General features: G+C 54.5%; 8 protein-coding genes across 8 annotated transcripts; 5 read left to right on the plus strand and 3 right to left on the minus strand.

The window, feature by feature from the left end:
* Positions 1–67: 67 nt before the first annotated feature.
* On the plus strand, positions 68–694 carry ada (Bifunctional transcriptional activator/DNA repair enzyme Ada; the record flags this gene model as incomplete). The annotated part of the gene is made up of 1 exon (XM_036645402.1): positions 68–694. The coding sequence occupies one exon, from the start codon at positions 68–70 to the stop codon at positions 692–694; it is 627 nt and encodes a 208-aa protein (XP_036489139.1).
* Positions 695–896: 202 nt separating this feature from the next.
* DCAS (N-carbamoyl-D-amino acid hydrolase) lies at positions 897–2,699 on the minus strand (the record flags this gene model as incomplete). Its single annotated transcript, XM_036645403.1, has 1 exon — positions 897–2,699. One exon carries the CDS (start codon positions 2,697–2,699, stop codon positions 897–899), a length of 1,803 nt encoding a protein of 600 aa, XP_036489132.1.
* Positions 2,700–3,243: 544 nt separating this feature from the next.
* Positions 3,244–4,913, plus strand: PYD2-0 (Dihydropyrimidinase; the record flags this gene model as incomplete). The annotated part of the gene is made up of 3 exons (XM_036645404.1): positions 3,244–3,279; positions 3,336–3,503; positions 3,561–4,913. 3 exons carry the CDS (start codon positions 3,244–3,246, stop codon positions 4,911–4,913), a joined length of 1,557 nt encoding a protein of 518 aa, XP_036489133.1.
* Positions 4,914–6,341: 1,428 nt separating this feature from the next.
* HQD2-0 (Catechol 1,2-dioxygenase) lies at positions 6,342–7,416 on the plus strand (the record flags this gene model as incomplete). The annotated part of the gene is made up of 2 exons (XM_036645405.1): positions 6,342–6,679; positions 6,738–7,416. 2 exons carry the CDS (start codon positions 6,342–6,344, stop codon positions 7,414–7,416), a joined length of 1,017 nt encoding a protein of 338 aa, XP_036489134.1.
* A 1,995-nt stretch (positions 7,417–9,411) lies between these two features.
* Positions 9,412–10,667, minus strand: CGCS363_v013557 (uncharacterized protein; the record flags this gene model as incomplete). The annotated part of the gene is made up of 3 exons (XM_036645406.1): positions 9,412–9,919; positions 9,976–10,247; positions 10,308–10,667. The coding sequence occupies 3 exons, from the start codon at positions 10,665–10,667 to the stop codon at positions 9,412–9,414; spliced, it is 1,140 nt and encodes a 379-aa protein (XP_036489135.1).
* Positions 10,668–11,506: 839 nt separating this feature from the next.
* CGCS363_v013558 (putative 1-alkyl-2-acetylglycerophosphocholine esterase) lies at positions 11,507–12,693 on the plus strand (the record flags this gene model as incomplete). The annotated part of the gene is made up of 2 exons (XM_036645407.1): positions 11,507–12,079; positions 12,133–12,693. 2 exons carry the CDS (start codon positions 11,507–11,509, stop codon positions 12,691–12,693), a joined length of 1,134 nt encoding a protein of 377 aa, XP_036489140.1.
* A 398-nt stretch (positions 12,694–13,091) lies between these two features.
* Positions 13,092–13,754, minus strand: CGCS363_v013559 (uncharacterized protein; the record flags this gene model as incomplete). The annotated part of the gene is made up of 1 exon (XM_036645408.1): positions 13,092–13,754. The coding sequence occupies one exon, from the start codon at positions 13,752–13,754 to the stop codon at positions 13,092–13,094; it is 663 nt and encodes a 220-aa protein (XP_036489141.1).
* Positions 13,755–16,093: 2,339 nt separating this feature from the next.
* Positions 16,094–16,927, plus strand: CGCS363_v013560 (uncharacterized protein; the record flags this gene model as incomplete). The annotated part of the gene is made up of 2 exons (XM_036645409.1): positions 16,094–16,457; positions 16,509–16,927. 2 exons carry the CDS (start codon positions 16,094–16,096, stop codon positions 16,925–16,927), a joined length of 783 nt encoding a protein of 260 aa, XP_036489720.1.
* Positions 16,928–19,004: the final 2,077 nt, after the last annotated feature.

The raw sequence follows: 19,004 nt of genomic DNA on the forward strand, positions 1-19,004 counted from the left end.
AGATGCCAAACCTTCCTCACCCTTTTCCCTCGTGACTTGCAACCATCGTCATCAACCGCCCCTGTCGATGGCCTCCCAAGCCAACGAGATCAGCGACTCTGCTCGGTGGCTTCTAGTCTCTCGCCGCGACCTCTCCGCTAACTCATCCTTCTTCTACGGCGTCAAGTCGACCCAGATCTTTTGCCGGCCGACCTGCCCTGGTCGCGTCGCTCGACGGGGCAACGTCATCTTCTTCAACGACCTGCAGCATGCCTCGCAATCCGGGTACCGGCCATGCAAGCGGTGCGAGCCGTGCAATGATAGCTGGAGCAGGGACAATAGCGGCCGCAGGATTGCACACCGCGCACATGCCATGATTGTGGCCGCGGAAGCCGACAATGTCCAGTGGACCGTGGAGAGCATGGCCCGGAAACTGGGTATCACCAGCGCGCACCTTCACCGGCAGTTCAAAAAGTGTTTTCTAATGACCCCGAAGGCCTTTGCTGCATCTCTTGGCGCTCCGGAAGGAGGCTCAGCGGGGCATATGAGGCTCGATGGTGAAGCTTTGTGCTCGGACTACATGCTACCAGAGACAACTACTGATCTGGAAGACCTCTATGCTGTGGATAACTTCGCACACAACTTCACGAGTTGGTTTGCGGATGACATGGACTCGCTCACGTCCATGGATCTTGCTGCAGACCTAGGATCATGAGTACGTATAAAGTCTCAGGAATACGTACCTGGGAATCGATCATTGACGCAACCACACAGGACGAGCTGTTATATGTGTACCGAGTTTGCGGTCACATCCCGAATTTGAGAAGCGGGTTTTTGGGGCATTGGGGCATTGGTGATCACTATCCCAATGCTGTTGCCATTTGGGCATCTTTATTGTCATTTCCAACCACAGACGCTTAAATCCAATCCTGACCACGGGCTTTGCGACCCGCGGCCGAGCTCTTGTACACACCTCTCTTCGCCGTCGCGCCGCCCATTCTCACCATACCCACCAGGTGATGCACACCAGCCAACACGCCATCAACGACTTGCACTTCATCGCCAACAGCCTCCTCCACCGCGCCCTTGAGAGGCGTCATACCAGCGCACCCCAGCAACAACACGTCGGCCCCGTTCTCCTCCACCAGCCTCTTGCCGACGTTCGCCATGATGCCCATCACCTCGTCCTGGCTCTTCTCGTGCAGGTCCAGCACCCCAAGCTTGCAGGATAGGACGCCCGCGCACGAGGTTGAGAAGCCGTATTGGTGGATGCTGTCCTCGTGCAACACCTTGGACCGCTCACTCACGGCGACGAGCCCGAAGCGGCCGCCGAGCGTGCGCGCGGCGAAGAGCGACGCCTCCATGATCCCGATGACGGGCTGCCGCGGGAGCTCCTCGCGCAGCATGCGGATGAGGGCGTGGTCGGAGTAGCACGCGACCAGCACGGCGTCGTGCGTCGCTGCGAGGGGCAGCACTGCGCGGGCGGCGGCCGCGGCGGACATTACATTGTCGAACATGCCCTCGATCGCCGAGGGCGACGGCCGCGGCGCGGTGAAGCCGGTGACGGCCACGTCGGGGGGAAGCTGGCTCTCGACCATGGCGACGCAGGCGTCCGTCATCGCCCTTGTGCTGTTCGGGTTGACGAGCAGGATGCGGATCTTCTTGTCCTTGACCGTAGCCCCGTTGGTGACCCCGTTCACCGCCTGGGCACCAAGCTTCGGTGGCTCCACGACGCCAGTCTGCTCCGTGATCCGGCTGTAATGCTCCACCCGCCGGTGCCTTGCGAAATCGAACGTGCGCTCCTTGCCCGGGCGGCACTCGTCAAGGTTGATCTCCGCATACACCACCTCGTCCTCCGTCGTGGACGCCTCCGCGATGATCTCGCCCTCGGGCCCGGTGATGCAGCTGCCGCCGATGAGGTCGTACTTCCCATCATCCATGCCGCACCGCGCGGCGCTCACGCTGAAGCACGCGTTTGTGTAGCTGTGCGCCTGCATCACCAGCTTGTGGTGGAACACGGCCTTCTCGCGCGCCACCTCCGGGTCCATGTCGGCGCTCGACCCCCACAGGTGCGGCGCGAAGCCGGCCGTGTTGTACCCGCACAGCACGACCTCGACGCCCTGCAGGCCCAGCGTGCGCCAGCTCTCGGCCCAGCGCCGGTCGTTGCAGATCATCATGCCGAAGATGGGGTCCCCGCGCTCCGGCGGCGAGGCGACGAGGTCCGGGACGCGGAAGGCGTTGAAGCCCAGGTCACCCGGCTTGAAGTAGCGCTTCTCGAGCTGGTTCGTCGCCTCCGGGTCCGCAAACGGCTCGAAGTCGCCGGGGAGGTGAATCTTCCTGTACTTTGAGAGGATGGAGCCGCTCTTGGCGTGGTAGTAAATGCACGAGTTGAACGTCTGCCCGTCGTCGGCCTTCTCGGCGAAGCCGACAGAGATGTCGACGCCGAGCTGGTGCGCCTTGTTGAAGAGCGGTTTTGTCTGCGGCTGCGTTGAGACGTCGCCCTTTTCGAAGAAGGCGTCCAGCTCGACGGGGTCGTTGATGAGGTGCCGCGGGAAGAACGTAGTGAAGGCGGCTTCGGGGAATAGCACGACCTGCGCGCCCTTGGCGGCGGCGGCTTCGAGGAGCTTGATCATGCGGTCGAGCGTCTTGCTGCGCTCGTCGCCGTAGTGCGTGGCGCCCATCTGGGCTGCAGCCACGCGCAGTGTCCTTGGTGATGCCATTGCGAATGTATGTGTTGCTGTCTGTGAGTGGCTGCTGCAACTCTCGTGTAAAGGGCGCTGGTCCTGCTCAGCAAACGGCTCAATCGCCACTCTTATTATCCTGTTGAATACCACGATACAGAGGCTTGTCTTTGCAGACGGCTATTGCTAATTGCAACCACATTTACCCCTCACGTGCATTTACACGGCGATGCGTCGTCCGATTTGTCTCCGTGGAGAGCTCCCTCGCACCCCTGTCCGCCCGATAAGGTTGATAGGCCGGCCGTCCGCCAACCGCGTATCGGTCTGTCGAGCCTATCTTTATCTTAGGTTCGCCTATCGTCGCAGCGCGGCCGAGGTGCTTGTTATCTTGCTGCTCGCCGGACACCATGAATCATTGATTACTGTGAGACTTTTTGTCATTGAGAGTGAAGCCATTCCCAGTCAATTTTGACAAGCAAGGTCACATTGGTTTCTGGGCGAAGAAAGCTCGGAGTCTCACAGAATCCTCACCTCAAGACCCTTGCAGTGAGTGCCTAAGAGCCAAACATAACAACATTTTATCATGGAGGTTGATCTCATCATTGAGAATGCCACGGTTGTAAGTGTCCACATCACAATCACTCAACACCAAGACAAAGACTCACAAGACACCAGGTCACGGCTTCCGATGTACACGCCCGTCAAGACATCGTCGTCCGCGACGGCAAGATCCTCGCAGTGGGTCAGGACTTGAAGTCCATCTTCTCGGCCAAGACCACCATTGATGCCCAGCATGCGTTCGTCATGCCCGGCGGCGTGGACTCCCACGTCCATCTCGACCAGGTAAGTCTCAAAAACACCCGCAACTTTCATGCCTCTCGCTCATCATCATAAACCTAGGACAACTCACCCACAGGAGACAACTTCGAAACCGGCACACGCTCCGCCATCGCAGGCGGCACCACCACCGTCATCGCCTTCGCTACGCAGTCCCGCACCCAAGAGTCCATCCACCCCGTCGTGGAGGACTACCACGGCCGCGCCACGGGCAAGTCCTACTGCGACTACGGATTCCACCTGATCCTCACCAACCCAACCCCAACCATCCTGCGCGATGAGCTGCCCCACTACGTGCGCGAGGGCATCTCCTCCGTCAAGCTCTATATGACGTACGAGCCCCTCAAACTGCGCGACGGCGAGATCCTCGACGTGATGATGGCCACGCGCGCACTTGGCATGACGACCATGGTGCACGCCGAGAACAGCGACATGATCTCCTGGATCACGGCGCGGCTGGCTGAGCAGGCGCTCACGGCGCCGTACTACCACGCCATCAGCCGGCCCAACATCGCCGAGGACGAGGCCGTGTACCGCGTTATCTCGCTCGCGGAGCTGTCCGACGTGCCGATACTGATCGTGCACATGTCGTCCAAGACGGCGGCGGGCCACGTGCGCGCCGCGCAGACGCGGCTGCTGCCCATCCACGCGGAGACGTGCCCGCACTACCTGTACCTCACGGCGGACGCGCTGCGGCCGAACCACCCGGCGCACGACGCCTTCTCGGGGGCGAAGCACATCTGCAGCCCGCCGCTGCGCGAGGACGCGATGGACCTGGAGGCGATGTGGACGGGCATCGTCAACGGGACGTTCACGACCTTCAGCTCGGACCACGCGCCGAGCAAGTACGACCACCCGAGCGGGAAGAAGGCGGGGCTGGCGGCGGATGGGGGGATGAGGTATGATAAGGTGCCGAACGGGCTGCCGGGGCTGGAGACGCGGCTGCCGGTGCTGTTTCAGGGGGGCGTGCTGGCGGGGAGGGTGACGCCGCAGAAGTTCGTGGAGGTGACGGCGACGAACCCGGCGAAGCTTTATGGGTTGGGGGATAGGAAGGGGGCGATTGCGGCGGGGTATGATGCGGACTTTGTGATTTGGTACCCGACGGCTGAGCAGGTGGCTGCCACGGCTGGGGGAGGGGAGGTGGCGAAGATGGAGGCGTTCGACCTGGAGAACGAGATGCTGCACCACGATATTGATTACTCGCCGTTTGAGGGGATGAAGTTCGAGAACTGGCCGCGGTATACCATCTTGAGGGGCAAGGTGGTTTGGGACAGGGACAATGGGGGACTGCTGGGGAAGATGGGTGATGGAAATTTCCTGCGCCGTGGGAAGAGTACGTTGAGCAAGCCGAGGAACAAGTGGGTGAATGAGTTCCAGCCGATGCCGGAGGCGAACACGGCGACTGTGAAGTATTGATGAAGGTGTCGTGGGGTAGAGTTGAGAGCAATTCAGAGACTAATTCTCAGCCAACCATTATGAATATGACTTCCTTCGACAGACAAGTCGCTTTATTGGCTTAGAAGATGAGAACTCGGCTGTGACTGCCCTACCAAGCCACCTTCAGCCACACTTCCAACACCAACACCGGAGAGTCAGCTCAAGCCAATAGACGAACGGCGAAATGCGATAGACACGGCGCAATAGGCTGGCTGCACCTCGTGCCATGGATGCCAGCGCGCGACCAACATGACGTACGATTCCAATCCTCCCAACCGTGTCGTCGAACCAGTGGTGTGGTGTGCACCAAGCCGTTGGGTCTTGCCGGAAGCATGTAACTCCCCCCCCTCGCCTCCGCTCCCCCAACTTTTTGGATATCAATCTTCCCCATGGATCCACGGGTGGCACGATGGACGGGGGCTTGAAGAATGAAAACATCCGATGTGCAAGTGCCAGGAATCCGTCCCGAAACTCTGCTGGGTGTTCTCGAGAGTGATAATGTTGGTGATGAGTAAGCGAGACCCACGTCCTTGGGTGAGGTAACACGCGAAGACGCGAGCAGCAGCAGCAGACCGCAGCAGACAGCAGACAGCAAGCAGCCTCAAGCCGTGATCCGTTACCGACCCCCGAGCACGGAGGCAGCCCCTTCCCCACGGGCGGCGCCCAATGGCGCATCTCCAAAATATAATACCTGCACCACGCGCCGCCGCACAGGCCATCCCTTCAACAATCCAACCACTCAGCGCCGCGCATCTGCTGCTTTCCAGTGAGTTACAGTGGACCACCCTCCCCCGCATCTACACTACAAAGTACGTACCTGACGGATACCCCGCACTTGGACTGTGCCACGCTGGGAACATTACTTTTCCACGGCAGCGCACTCCGGTAATATGTTTTGCCCAAAAGTTGTCTTTCTTTCACTCACACACAGCTGCGCAAAGAAAGGCGGCGGCGGAGGCGAAAAGCCATTCCACGAGCTAAAGTTTTACCCCAGGTCCCCCAGGTCCGGTCTTGGGTACCTGCCTGCCCCTACGGATGGGTGCCCAGCCCCAAGGTCCCCTCCCCAATCGTGATTGCGCCTTTGGTCAATTTGCCGATTTCTCTTGCCGCCCATCATACGACGACTCGTGCCCTCGGGTCCTGGTCCATTCTTTCATCCCTACTGCTCCCACGTCCCTGAGATTCATACTTAACTTCAGGGTCCCCCTTTGTGACATTGTCCATCGTGCCTCTTCTCTCTTCCCTAGACATCATCATCCTCTACAACCAAAGCCCCGCGCTACCTGTCCTTCGCCCTTTACCGTAATCGCGAAGCAATCTGTAAAACTCTCATTCTTGATATCCCCCTCCTCACAACCCTCTCTCCCCCCCATCTCTCATACACACACACACACAATAACCGTCACAATGGCAACAAACGGCGTCAACGGAGCCCACACCAACGGCCACACCAACGGAGCCAACGGCACCAACGGCGTCAAGACCAGCAACCAGAACGACAACAACAGCAAGTTCGACCCCAACTTCACACAACATGTCATCGACCTCATGGCCCCCGAGACCCTGCCCCGCCACAGGGAAATCCTCACCTCCCTCATCAGGCACATGCACGACTTCTGCAGGGAGGTCGAGCTGAAGCAGGACGAGTGGGTGCTCGGCGTCAACTACATCAACTCCATCGGCCAGGCCTACAAGAAGAACCGCAACGAGGCCTGGAGAGTCATGGACATTCTGGGTATTGAGTCGTAAGTCTTTTCGTCACTCCTCCATTAATGAAAATCAAGTCTAATGACTCCTGAACAGCCTCGTCGACGAGATCAACAACCACGTCGTCACAGAGTCCGGCGCGCAGCCCACCTCCTCCACCATCCTCGGCCCCTTCTGGTCCCCCGAGACCCCCTTCCGCGACCTCGGCGCCTCCGTCGTGCAGAACATGCCCAACGACAACAAGGCCCAGCTCACAAAGTTCCACGGCCGCATCTACGACGCCGAGACGGGCAAGGGCATCCCCAACGCCGTCTTCGACATGTGGCAGGCCTCCACCAACGGCAAGTACGACGTCTTCGACCCGGAGAACCAGACCCGCCACAACCTGCGCGGCAAGTTCCGCACCGACGCCGACGGCCGCTTCTGGTTCTACTGCCTCAAGCCCACCGAGTACGCCATCGACACCACCGGCCCCTCGGCCGACCTGCTCAAGATCATGGGCCGCCACCCCTACCGCCCCGCCCACATCCACATGATGGTCACCCACGACGATTATATTGGTGTCACGGCCCAGCTGTACCCGCGCGACGACCCCTACCTCGAGACCGACACCGTCAGCGCCGTCAAGCCCGACCTGCTGCTCGACTTCGTCCCCGTCAAGGACGAGCCCAACGGTGCGGTGCTGGATGTCGAGTACGACGTCCGCCTGGTGTCCAAGAAGTACAAGCCCGACGCGACCATGTTCAAGCAGAACGCGAACCAGAACAAGTTTTAAGTAATGGACATATCCCACCAAGAAAAGGGATATGGGGCGATGCGATGCATTCATCTACGGCCGGTGCTTAGAATGATATTTTTCCACGTTTTTACTTTTTTTCTTTTTTGGCATATTTTGGGCATCTTGCTCCGAGCATCGGAGGAGGCATTGTTTGATTGAAGACACAGTTGTTGTTGTATATTCCCCCCCTCATGCGCGACGACCAAATGGCGTCGGCGCAGCCCACACAAAAATAGATCCCAAAATTCTGTTCAACGGAGCGTTTGAAAGTGTGATTGATTGCAATGTGACAGTGACACCTGTGCGTGTGCAGCTAGGCGGGATTTCCGGACTGACGACACCAACATCCTCGGCTCGCGGGCGCGGGTATTCCCTGGAGAAGGGATGGTGGGGGGGCCTTTGGATGGTGTTACCTGTGTCGCGACGGAGACTGTCGGAGAGCACCAGCCCGAATGGCGAGTCTCTACGGTGTATGCAATGATTTACGAAGACTGAGTCAAACGATGCGCAATCTTTGGGATTCCAATTGCACATTTCATCAGACGACAGAACCCAAAAAAAGCAAACGCAAAACCTACCTTGAAACCACAGGTCGGTAACTGAACTGTTGCCCCGCCGGCTTCCCTCGGAAATGTACGGGCACACCGTGCGGTCGCGAAAGAAAAGCTCCCCCTCGCATCCTTCGCCCCTCCTCCAGCGCCCCTTCCCTCCTTTTTGTTTTCCCGGGGCCAAATGCCGTGATGGCCAGCGGGGCGTGCGCTAACCGGGGGTGGGGGTGGGGGGGACGACCCAGCCGTGGGTTCCGACTCGGAGCCGTTCGAGACTTTGTGTTGCAGATTGTCGGTTGTCGAGGCCGGGAGTTTTTGGAGGTGGACGTGGCCGGGTGTTCCGACGTCCTGCCTTATTCTCGGGCGGCGATGCATTTTGGCGGACTCGCTTCTTGTTGTTTAACGCGACGGAGCGAAATGCATTTTGACCGACACGAAGATAGAGGAGGGATGACGACATTACGGTCGTTGTTGCGCTGGATCACGGCCCCCTGTAGCTGGGTCCCCACCGGACTCGTTTCGCGGCCTTCACATGTCGGTTGATGCGGACGGCAGTCTGAGAAGCTCATCGTCACCGCCATCGAGCTTCAAATACCTGCGGTTATCAAAGAGGAAAGTATAATAATCCTGGTAAGTTTTCTGCCATCTTTAATTGACTTGTGGGGAAAAACTGTTTCCTATGTGTGAAGCCCAGCCCATTCTAGCCCTTGTATGTGATTAAGAGTCAATGGGATGTGCTAGTAAAAGGAAGTCTGCCGTAGGAAACTAGCATAAAAAGCCAAGCAAAGAAGACGAAAGCTGGAAAGAGATAAGATAGTCCGCTTCCTATGCCAAGCTAATTTCTTGATTATGCTCTCTCACGACCTCCATGTATTATTCTCCTTCCATCAATCCCTCTATGTAGCATTCACCTATCAGCGCCCAAACAGGCTCGCCTTTCTCGCTTGACAAGACCCGAATTACAACTGGAACAGAGCCCCTGACCCCTATTTGTGTATTTCTCCGGTCAGGTTTTCGTGCGTGCTATGCTTCTTTGTACTTATCTGAGCTGGAATCGCTGACTACAGAGATTAAACCAACGTCGAGTTAAACATTACGCGTTGCTTGACATGAGAAATCGCTCTCACCTCATACGTGTACGTGTACTACTGTACAGGAAGTACGCATTCCACCATACCAAAGACCACTCGATATTTGTGACAGACTCTGCCACCAAAGATTCTCCTATTTCCTGTGAGAGCTCTGAACAACCTGTCTTCAAATCGGCCGTTGTCACCTAGTCTCATTTTCTTCAATCCTGGGAGCCCTCTCTTCCCAGCCTGAGAAACACAAAGTCACGTTCCAGTTGGGATGCAAGTAACAAGTAACACAACATGATATTTGACCGGAAATACATTAAAGTTCGGCATTCCAGTCCTCGTCGCCCCAACACATGGCACTACCCTTAGCCAATAGTCCGAGTCCACAATTCCTTCAGCTCTTCCAGCATCGCATCTGCTACAATGAAGTCGCGTCGAATCACTTGCAACAGGCTAATAACAGCCTCTCGCTGCTGACGCTGCTTCGCACGTGCCCCGGCAACCCTCAGCGGAAACAAGAACAGCAATGGCGACAGACTAGACCCTTTCAAAGCCTTTTTGACTGTCGCAACGATGGCGTCAAAGTGCTCTTCAATCCGACTTGCACTCAATATCGGCACCGCAACGCCCAGGTCCTGCCAGTGTGCCAGGTCATAATCGTAATTCCCTGACAGATAGATGCTGGTGGCTGAGTGATATGCGGTTGACAGCAGCCTCTCCTCTGTTGATTCCGGAAGAAACAACGTGGTAAATATCCAAGAATCAAGTGTTTCTCGCAGGCTGAAACCCTCAGTCGCCAACTCCAGGCCCTCGCTCAGATGGACGTTCAACGTTGCCTGAGCTGGGAAGGCCTTGCCTGTAAATTCGGCCGTCCTTCACATTCATGTATCAGTCTCTTACCTGTTATGCTAAAGTCTGGTGAAACTTACCGAACACGCAAATTAGAACTTAGTACTACCAACTTGAGAATCTCATCCAAATTGGTCGAGAGGCAATCTGTCAGGTCAATCCATTCCGGATCTGCTAGGAAACTGGGCTGATTGAAAATGATTGACCTGCATGCTTCGAACGTGCACGCCTGGATGAAGAACGTCCTCATCGTGCCCGACTTACATGCCGCAGGACCGCTGGCAACAAGGGCTTGTGCCGTGCCAAAGACCATGTGTTGAAGCCACTTTTGTCCCGAGGCGTCTTGCAGCAGCTATAGATACGGTCAGCACTCGGCCCGGACCAAGGTTGACAATACCCCAATCTCACTCACCTCGAATAGGCCAAGAAAGAAGGTAGACCAGGCTATGGAGTCTCTCCGCGTCGGAGAAAAGTTGGAGACGGCACTGCGCAGTTCAAAAAGAGACTGCTGATACGACCGCAAGGCGAATCCTAGGTTGTTGTTATGTGCCATAGCGCCCAGAGAGTGGGCTTGCATGGCGCCGAGAGCGAGCATGGCATCGAACAGCGAGCGACTCGCGTGTGGGACCACATCGGCAGAGGATTTTGTCAACCGTTGGATGTCAGAAATGAAAGATGGCTCTCGTCCGGTGAAACTATTTGCTCGTACAAACATGTCGAAGTAGAACAGATAACCGGCCGTGACATCGGACAAAGGCTTTTGAGGGCGCATTACTATTGGAGGTCGAAAGTCCTTAGGCGTGTGGATCTTCCCTCTCTCTAGCTTGATAACTGCACCCTTGGCTTCAGGCGGCGACGCTGGAAAAAAGCATTCCAGTCCGCGTTTCTGACATCTTGCACAAGGAATCAAGCCAGAACACTGGGGCAAGTCAGCAAATGATGAATAGCTGCGCAGGTAGCGTGTTGGCGATGCATAGGCCGCCTACCTTGGAGTGACTTGTGGCGCACGCAACGCAGCGAGACCTCCTGGTCCGCCGATCGAATGGACCTAGAGACATCAACCGCGAGACCAGCACCTTTTTAGGCAAATCTCTGTCAAGTGAAATTTTCGTATCAATGCTCTCCTGCTCTGGAGATGGCAACAAGCCGTTCGTCTGGGAAGTAAGCCACGTTGAAGAGTGCCTGGCATGAAGTAGTCATTGGGAGCGACAGAGACATGCGTCTAGAAGTGGAGGGCTGTGTCGATACACCAAGCCCAAAATGGAAGCAATCGGGCGGCGCTAACGACAAACAGGGCGGAAATGGGCATTATTCACCAATCACATAACAGAGGTACCCTCAGCTGAAATAGAGATTGAAGAGATGAACGGTGAACCGCTTGTCAGTCGCTAGCTGGGGTCTCTCAGCCCATCAAACTCCATCCCGCTTGCCCAATATGGGAAGCAATCGTGCGAAATGACAACCGTAAGGCATCGCGAGTTGGCAAGTATCGTGTATAAGATGATTCGAATTCGTGATTCAAATTCGAAAGTTCATCAACAACTCGAACTCGTCTCAAACATCGCCAAAAGCCCAGCAAAAATCATTTTTTGAATCTCAAGCTTCACAGCCATGTTCAACAATTACATCCTTTGGCTCCTGGCCTCATCTGCACAGGCCGTCCTCGTGGCGCCGCCTACCGGGCCCTATGCCGTCTCCATGTCTGTCCAGGGCCTCACCGACCACTCCCGGATGGACCCATACGCGCCCAGCAACAACTCACACGCCCGCCAAGTCATGATCTCGACCTTCCTTCCCGTCGACGAGGCCAAGACCCCGTGTTATGGCCGGGAAAGGGTGCCATACATGACGCAGCTGGTCGCCCAGGCTTACGATCAGCTTGGGACTGCTGTGGATCTTCCCAACGGCACGTTTTCCTCCTTTGAGATGGAGTTTTGCAAGACAAAGAGTCGGGCTTGTCGACGAACCCGCTCCAAGTTCCCTCTGGTGCTGTTCTCGCCTGGCTGGGGCAATCCGCGGTTGCTGTACGGCGCCATGGCACGGGAAGTTGCAAGTCGCGGCTTCGCGGTTGTTACCATCGATCATCCTTACGACCCGTCATATGTCGAGTTCCCCGACGGCACCGTCTACACGGCAGTCAACCTGGACACCGATAATACAACACAGCTGGAATTTCTCACCAAGGTAATACATCCAAAATCGCGAATTCAGTAGAATGACTACTTACAATGAAACAGGTCCGGGCTCAAGACACATCCTTCGTTCTCTCCCATCTGTCCAAGAATCACGAGGCAGGCATCGACCTCGACCGCACCATCATGTTCGGTCACTCCCTCGGCGGTGCCACCGCAGCCGCAGCGATGTTGAAGAACCCTCGCATTCTGGGAGGTGTTGACCTCGACGGCAAGTTACTGAGCCCCGCCCTCGAAGAAGGACTCGATCGGCCATTCGCGCTTGTGGGAAGACCGGGGCACGCCGCCGAAGACCCCACCTGGGACCAGTTCTACAGCGCTCTACGCGGCAAGAAGGCCGACTTGAGCGTCTCCGGGACCGTTCACGCAAGCTTCACCGACTTCCCGACTCTCATTGCTTCTCTGAACATCACTCTGCCGGAGACAGCCAAGGCGCTGTTGCAGGCCGAGTTGGGAACTTTAGAGTTTGGGAGAGCGGCGGAGGTGGTTGCTGGGATTGTTGAGGCTTTCGCCGACTTGACGTACAATAACCACACCGGGTCGATGTTCACCGAAGGCGGCGATGCGTCTTACAGGGAGGTCACTGTCTTAAGAGCTAGTATGTAACAGTTAGACTTGGTCTTGACTCTATAACAGGTAAGCCGTTTGGATTGCTTGTCACTTCGCCAACCACAACAGTATCCAGACACTTCAGATGGCGAGTTTGTTTTCTTGTGTATCAATATAGATCATCTTTATTTGTATTTGTAAGGTAAACGTACTATCTAGGTAGGTGTGCTGGCGATAAAACCCAATGCAGGAATCTCTAAACAAGTCTCGTTCGGTTGCTACCAAAAGTTCCCACCTAAAAACTGCTGACTGAAACCAAAAGACCAATGAAACAACAATAAGTAGTAAAACACGATTTTCTGCTTCGCTTCTCGAGTGACATGTGCCGTAGACTGTGGAACGTATTTTCCGCAATTAGGTCGAGGTTTGCCTGTCGCGAACCACCGGTGTCCCATCTACATGACGTTGGCAATGTTATAGTCCGTGAGCTTGCTGAAGTCGTTGAATAGCTTAGCAGCGCTGAAATCGCACGCATCCCCAGCCGCAAGGTGCTCTTTGACGTAAGCCTCCCAGTCCGACGATCCCTTTCCAGCCTTGATGAGTGCTTTCGCCACCTTGGCCAAGGTCTGCGTGCCAGTTCCAAGCGCGCCGCGGGCAACACCCGTAAGAAGATCAAAAGTCTCCGTCACTGCAATTTTGAAAACAGAGCAGGTGACCAACCCGAGGGCGGGGAGGCCTTCCACGACGATCTTTTCGGTTATCCGGTTAATGACCGGGTCATTGCATTTGCACTGTCCAAGATTGTAACGGTAGCCCTCCGGGTCAGGGAAGTCGCCCTTCGCAGGTCCGGAGCCGAAGCAAGTGACGCTGAACACCTTCTGATCCTTGGCCAGTTGCTTCGCCGGTGCACACACATCGGTACACATGTTGGCACCCCAGACCGCCTTGGCGGGTTTGTCCCTGCCGACATAGGCGCGGCAAAGGCCGCGAGACTTAAGCTGAGCTGTGTTCTGGGCGTAGACATCCCAGTTGTTTCCTGGAGCCGGGGCTGGAGCCGCACGAATGACCAGCGCAGAGACAATGGTGGGAATAATAGCGACTGCGGCGAAGAACTTCATTTTTGTGGAGGTACCGTGGGTTGCAATAGGGTTTGTGGGCTAGCGTAGAGCGACGAGATAGGTAGAGAATAAGGAAAGTATAGGAGAGAAAGCCGAGTGTATATTAAGACTGATGCCGATTCAAAAGTCTGTTCAGGTTATGCGGGTAAGTAGACGCTTTTATATAAACGCGTCGTGGTGATGTCTCGTGAAAAATAATCAGTAATGGGTTGGGTCAGGCGGATTGGTGGACTAAGTGAGGCTGTTCAAATGTCCTCAGACATCACATCAGCTTACCTGCAGGATCACACTGCCTTCTTCCCACGATCCAGACGAGTTTCATGGTCTGAACGGAGGTACGATAAAGCGGTGGCTGATAGATAGTCTCCGGTGCTAAGCGGAGACCTAGCGCACTCTGCTCGCTCCTGGCTCTCTCGGCTAGCCCGTTCAAGCCTCAGATTTTAAGGGTGTCCCATTCCAGCTTCTTCAAAAGTTGCAGCAGGCTGCCAAGATTTTTCAACTTTCCTTGAGCTTGTCAAAGTATGTCCTAAGTATTGCAGAAGCCTTGGAGGGTTGAGAAAACCATTAAAAATGGTTACATGGGATTGGCCGAAAAGACAACGAAATCTAGGGTAATCTGCGACTTGTACACCCTAGAGAAAGTGTGTTCTTCCGTTGTATTCCAAATAGACTTGGAGAATTATACTAAGACCTGCGGTGCTGAGCCAAAAGTCTGTTCGTTACCTTTCTTCGTTGTTGCAAGTCATTCTTCGTTTTCCTCGGTACTAACCCCGGACGCCGGGTCCGCTCGGCTACGGAATCCCACCCGAATCTGGGCCCGTGCCCCCGTCACTCCTCTCCGCTCCGGTGGTGGCGGGGCCATGGCACTTGTTGGAATGTTGATGCACCCGGAACACGGATTCTGTTGACTTATCGCAGTCATCCTGCCGTTCGCTGTCCTGTCTTCGTTGCGGATCAAATGAGCACATTTGAGGACGCCGAAAACGCGACTCCGAAACGACAGTCCAGCGCTTTGTCTGCGTCGCAAGCCAATCATGATGAAAAAAAAGTACGGCCAGCGCAATCCAAGCAGTAACTGCAACTACAGGCCATCATTATACAGATAAAATGCTGCACATCAGAAGCTGTGCGGCGTGTAAAGCCGTGGGAATTAACCATTGGTGTAGAATGGGTAATAAAGACGGTTACAAACAACCGTCAAAGAGGTGCTCTACTCTGAAAGACACAAAAGCAAAAGAAAATCTCCTCGACGGGGAATTGAACCCCGGTCCCCGGCGAATCGTGTTAATGACAAGCCGATATCCTCACCACTAGACTATCGAGGATAGTGGATAACTCGAATGAGTTGTGGATTGCTTGCCCAGCATGCGACTTGTACGACCCGCATCGTGGCCAACCGAGACCGAGGCCAGACACCACAAAAGACCAAGGAGGTGTGTATTGCGGCTCACTTAGCATGTGGCTTATCCACCCAGACTTCATGGGCGGGTTTGCCGGGGTACCCATTAATGTTACATGATGCAAATTTCCAGGTCCTGCATCGTCACATCACTTGTGCAGTAGCCGAGGCTTGGGACACCATGACGTGCCGTTTAACAAAAGAGGCGCAGTCACATTCTTGAAAATATCAAATTGCGACATGACATCTACCGTTGAAGAGACGAAGCCGGATCGACAGTGTGATGAATCTAGATGTAGGGTCTTCTTGGACCCTGATTTCTTCCTTTATGTTACGCTCTTGGCACACATATGAATTGACGCAATCTAGGTCTTCTTGCGGCCGGATGACGAAGCTTGGACTAGGCTGGTCTCTGGATCGACGGTGTTGAGTGCTCATCTTGTATGGCCCCCGGTGAAAGCGAAAATTTGTAGCTCGCTTGGTCGGACTGGAAATGCCGTGAGCCGCAAGCATGCTGAGCCACCCATGCCCAGTCGTCTACCCTGAAAATCACCAGCCTGGCCAAGCTCCCGGCTGCTGGATGAAAGGAGCTTTCCTGGCCGTTTGTGGTGAAAGCGTCGTTGGAATGCCGCTTTGGGGCTAAGCACACCCCGAAAACGGCCGGGCAGACAAAATCTCCGGACCTGTCTCGATTTCGTCTGGCGTATTGTGAATGTCTTAGCCGTGAAGCTATAGCCATCGGCCACTGCCGCGGGACCCTAAGAGCGTCTGGCCCGCACGGGAGCGCGCCACGCCGTGGACCAAGAAAATTGTCTAAGACGATCATCGGCCGCTTCCAAGAACATGTCCTGAGGGCGTCAAACGGTATATATGACGGGGTCGACGTTGGGTATTGATGGAAGAGGTACACTCTCCATCCACACAAGGCTCCAACCACATCATGCATCCATCATTATCGATTTTTGTCGCCTTGCTTGTCTCAGGCCTGGCCACCGCGCAACGGTCCGCGCGAGGCGTCTACACGAAAGGAATGTGGATGGTCGACGGCAAATACGGTTTCCAGAAGAACTCATACTATGATTTCAGCAAGGCCACCTCTCTTCCTGCGGGACTGAAAATGAGCAATTACCCAGTTGACACATACTTCTTTTCACCCGCGAACGTGATTGTTGGCGGGGGATACCTTCAACTTTGGGTAAAGAACAAGTCATTTCGATCGGCCGAGGTTACGACCACGTCAAAAATCAAGTACGCGTCTGTTCGGACAGTTGCTATTCTCTCTGAGCCGGCTGGAGTCTGCAACGGTAAGATTGAATCCTCCCAGTATACCAAGCCGCATGCTAATAATGGCCCAGGAATGTTCTTCTACCAGTCTGATACTCAAGAGACGGACATTGAGTTCCTATCAAATGGCCAATCGAACAGCAACACCGATGCAGCGAGAACTACCAACTCCAAATCCGGCACGCGTTATCTATGGCTTTCAAACCAAGCAGTGGATGGTAGTGGCCTGAAGACGACAAATCCTGTCGCATTGCCAGCCAATCCGACGACTACTGAGCACGAGTACCGCTTGGATTGGGTGCCTGGTAAGACCATGTTCTACATTGATGGCAAATTGGTCTGGACTTCGACGAAGAACGTTCCATCCGTGGCTGGCACTTGGGTGTTCAACAACTGGGCCGACGGCGACAAGTACTGGAGTGCGGGGCCGCCGTCCCAAGACGCGGTCTTCAGGATCAAGGAGATTGACATGTACTGGAATGCTGGCTGAGTATATGGGTTCACTCAGGATGGGTTCGGATATCTTGCTTGGGCGGGTTTAATGATTAATGAGACATGACGATAGATAAAAGCTGAGCGTCGTCAAATAATAATGCGAATAATTGTACCAAGTCCTATGAGAGATCAAGTTTACACGGAACTTAGCAATGCTGGAATCCCACCACTGATACCTGCAAATTTTCTTGGGTACAATATTCATTCATACATGAGCTCGACTGTGAGGCAAATGAGTGAGCTGTAGGAGTGCATATCCATAGACACCTCATGTCTGCATTATATGATGAAGATACTTCAATACATCATGCTTCGGGTCCCCAAGGCACAAATTGAATCTTGCAGCACAGATCTCGTGGACGAGATGTTAGGACCTGGTCATCCATCTCCATGCTTGAACGCATATCCGGGGCGGGTATGGTACGATACTTGGAATACACCGCGTTCAAGCAAGCTCTCATCTCGGCCACAGCAAGACTACAAAATGTACATCATGTTAGCAATCTGTATAATTCTCGCTCATCTTCACCTGAGACCTGAAGCATCTGAAATAGTCAAACTTACTGTCGGCCTATGCAGGTCCGTGGACCAAGCCCGAAGGCGAAGAATAGCCGTTGTCGATCAGTGTGGCTTTCGGCATCCAGCCATCTCTCGGGAATGAACTCGTTTGTGTTCGGGAATGTGCTCTCATCCAAACGGTGCATGCTGTAAGAGTTACACTCCACGATAGTATTCTTGGGGATAAAGTATCCATCCACGAAAGCGCCTTCTTTTGGCGCATAGCGTGGAAGAGGTAGCGTCCCCGGGGCGAACAGACGCAGACCTTCCTGAATGACAGCATTGAGGTATGGCAGACATTCAAGAGATCTTCCAATGCCTGTTTCAGCAAGCTCGTTATGAAGCCTTTCCACTTTAGTTTGATGTTTGGGTTGAGACAATTCCCACATGAGCCAGCACAGAGTATCGCCTGTGGTTTCGATTCCGGCGCCAATGTGGTCGAGACACTCAGCTTCAGCCAGAGGCCTGCTGATGTGGCTTGACTCTAGAAGCTTTCTTGCGACGGTGAAATCAGAATGATCCCCGGTTTCCAATGAGCTTTGCACAAATTTCCGCACCATGCTACTTCCCCGTTCCAGTTCGGGAAACTTGGGAAACAGAGCTGCCCAAAGTGCCGCTAGTAGCGGGAGGTAATGCGTTAAAAGTGTAACTACAGAAAAAGTCAGTGATTAGAACATATTGAAAATTGTGCTTTAGCTCGAATAAGCGTTCGTAAGATATACCTTCACGGGTATTGGAGTAAGAAAGCATTTGTACCATCTGCTTGTCACTAGGATCGACTAGTGAGTCTGTTCTGTGAGGATGAAACAACATCCCAGTCACACAGTCAAGAGCGTATGCATGCAAATAAAACTGCAGATAGTCAGCAGGCAGATCATGCAGACAACCTCAGGAAACCAACATAGATGTCTGCTGTATCTGATGCCGCACACACCGCCACAAAGGCTTTGGCTCGCTCATCTATCATCTCGGTAATCTGGGGCCGAAGAACCGATGAGTTTGAGTACCGATCAGCGAGATGGCGCCGTATGGTGCTGTGCTACAATCGGTCAAGTTAGCCATAGAGCGCGTCGTCTCCGGACCGAAAGTGGTCTTCATACGCTGTCATGATCAAGGGCAGTGAACAGGTTGCTTTAGAAGTCAGATTATGAATGGACAAGAGGAACCCCCGCGGCTGGCACTCACATGTGACCGTCTTGCTCGAACAGAGAGTACAACTCCGTCTTTCGGAAATCTTTATTCCCAGCGCTGTAAATTTGCTTTGCTGCCGTGTAGCTTGCGAAAGAGACTTCGTTGGATGCAATTTGAACAACGGGACCGTACCGAAGATGAAGGTTGTGAATCCACTTTCTCTTAGAACCGAATAGTTCATGATATTTGACGAATATGCCAGTCAATTTCAAGTGCCAGGGGCCTGGAATCTTACATGTCGCTTGGAGACGGGCTTTCCAAACCCATAGCACGACGACCAAAGTACATGCAATGAGCATGATCTGGTCCCGAGGGACCGGAAT

This window comes from Colletotrichum siamense, assembly GCF_013390195.1.
Source record: "Colletotrichum siamense strain Cg363 chromosome Unknown KSG_Cg363_contig09, whole genome shotgun sequence".
Taxonomy (NCBI): Eukaryota; Fungi; Ascomycota; class Sordariomycetes; order Glomerellales; family Glomerellaceae; genus Colletotrichum; species Colletotrichum siamense.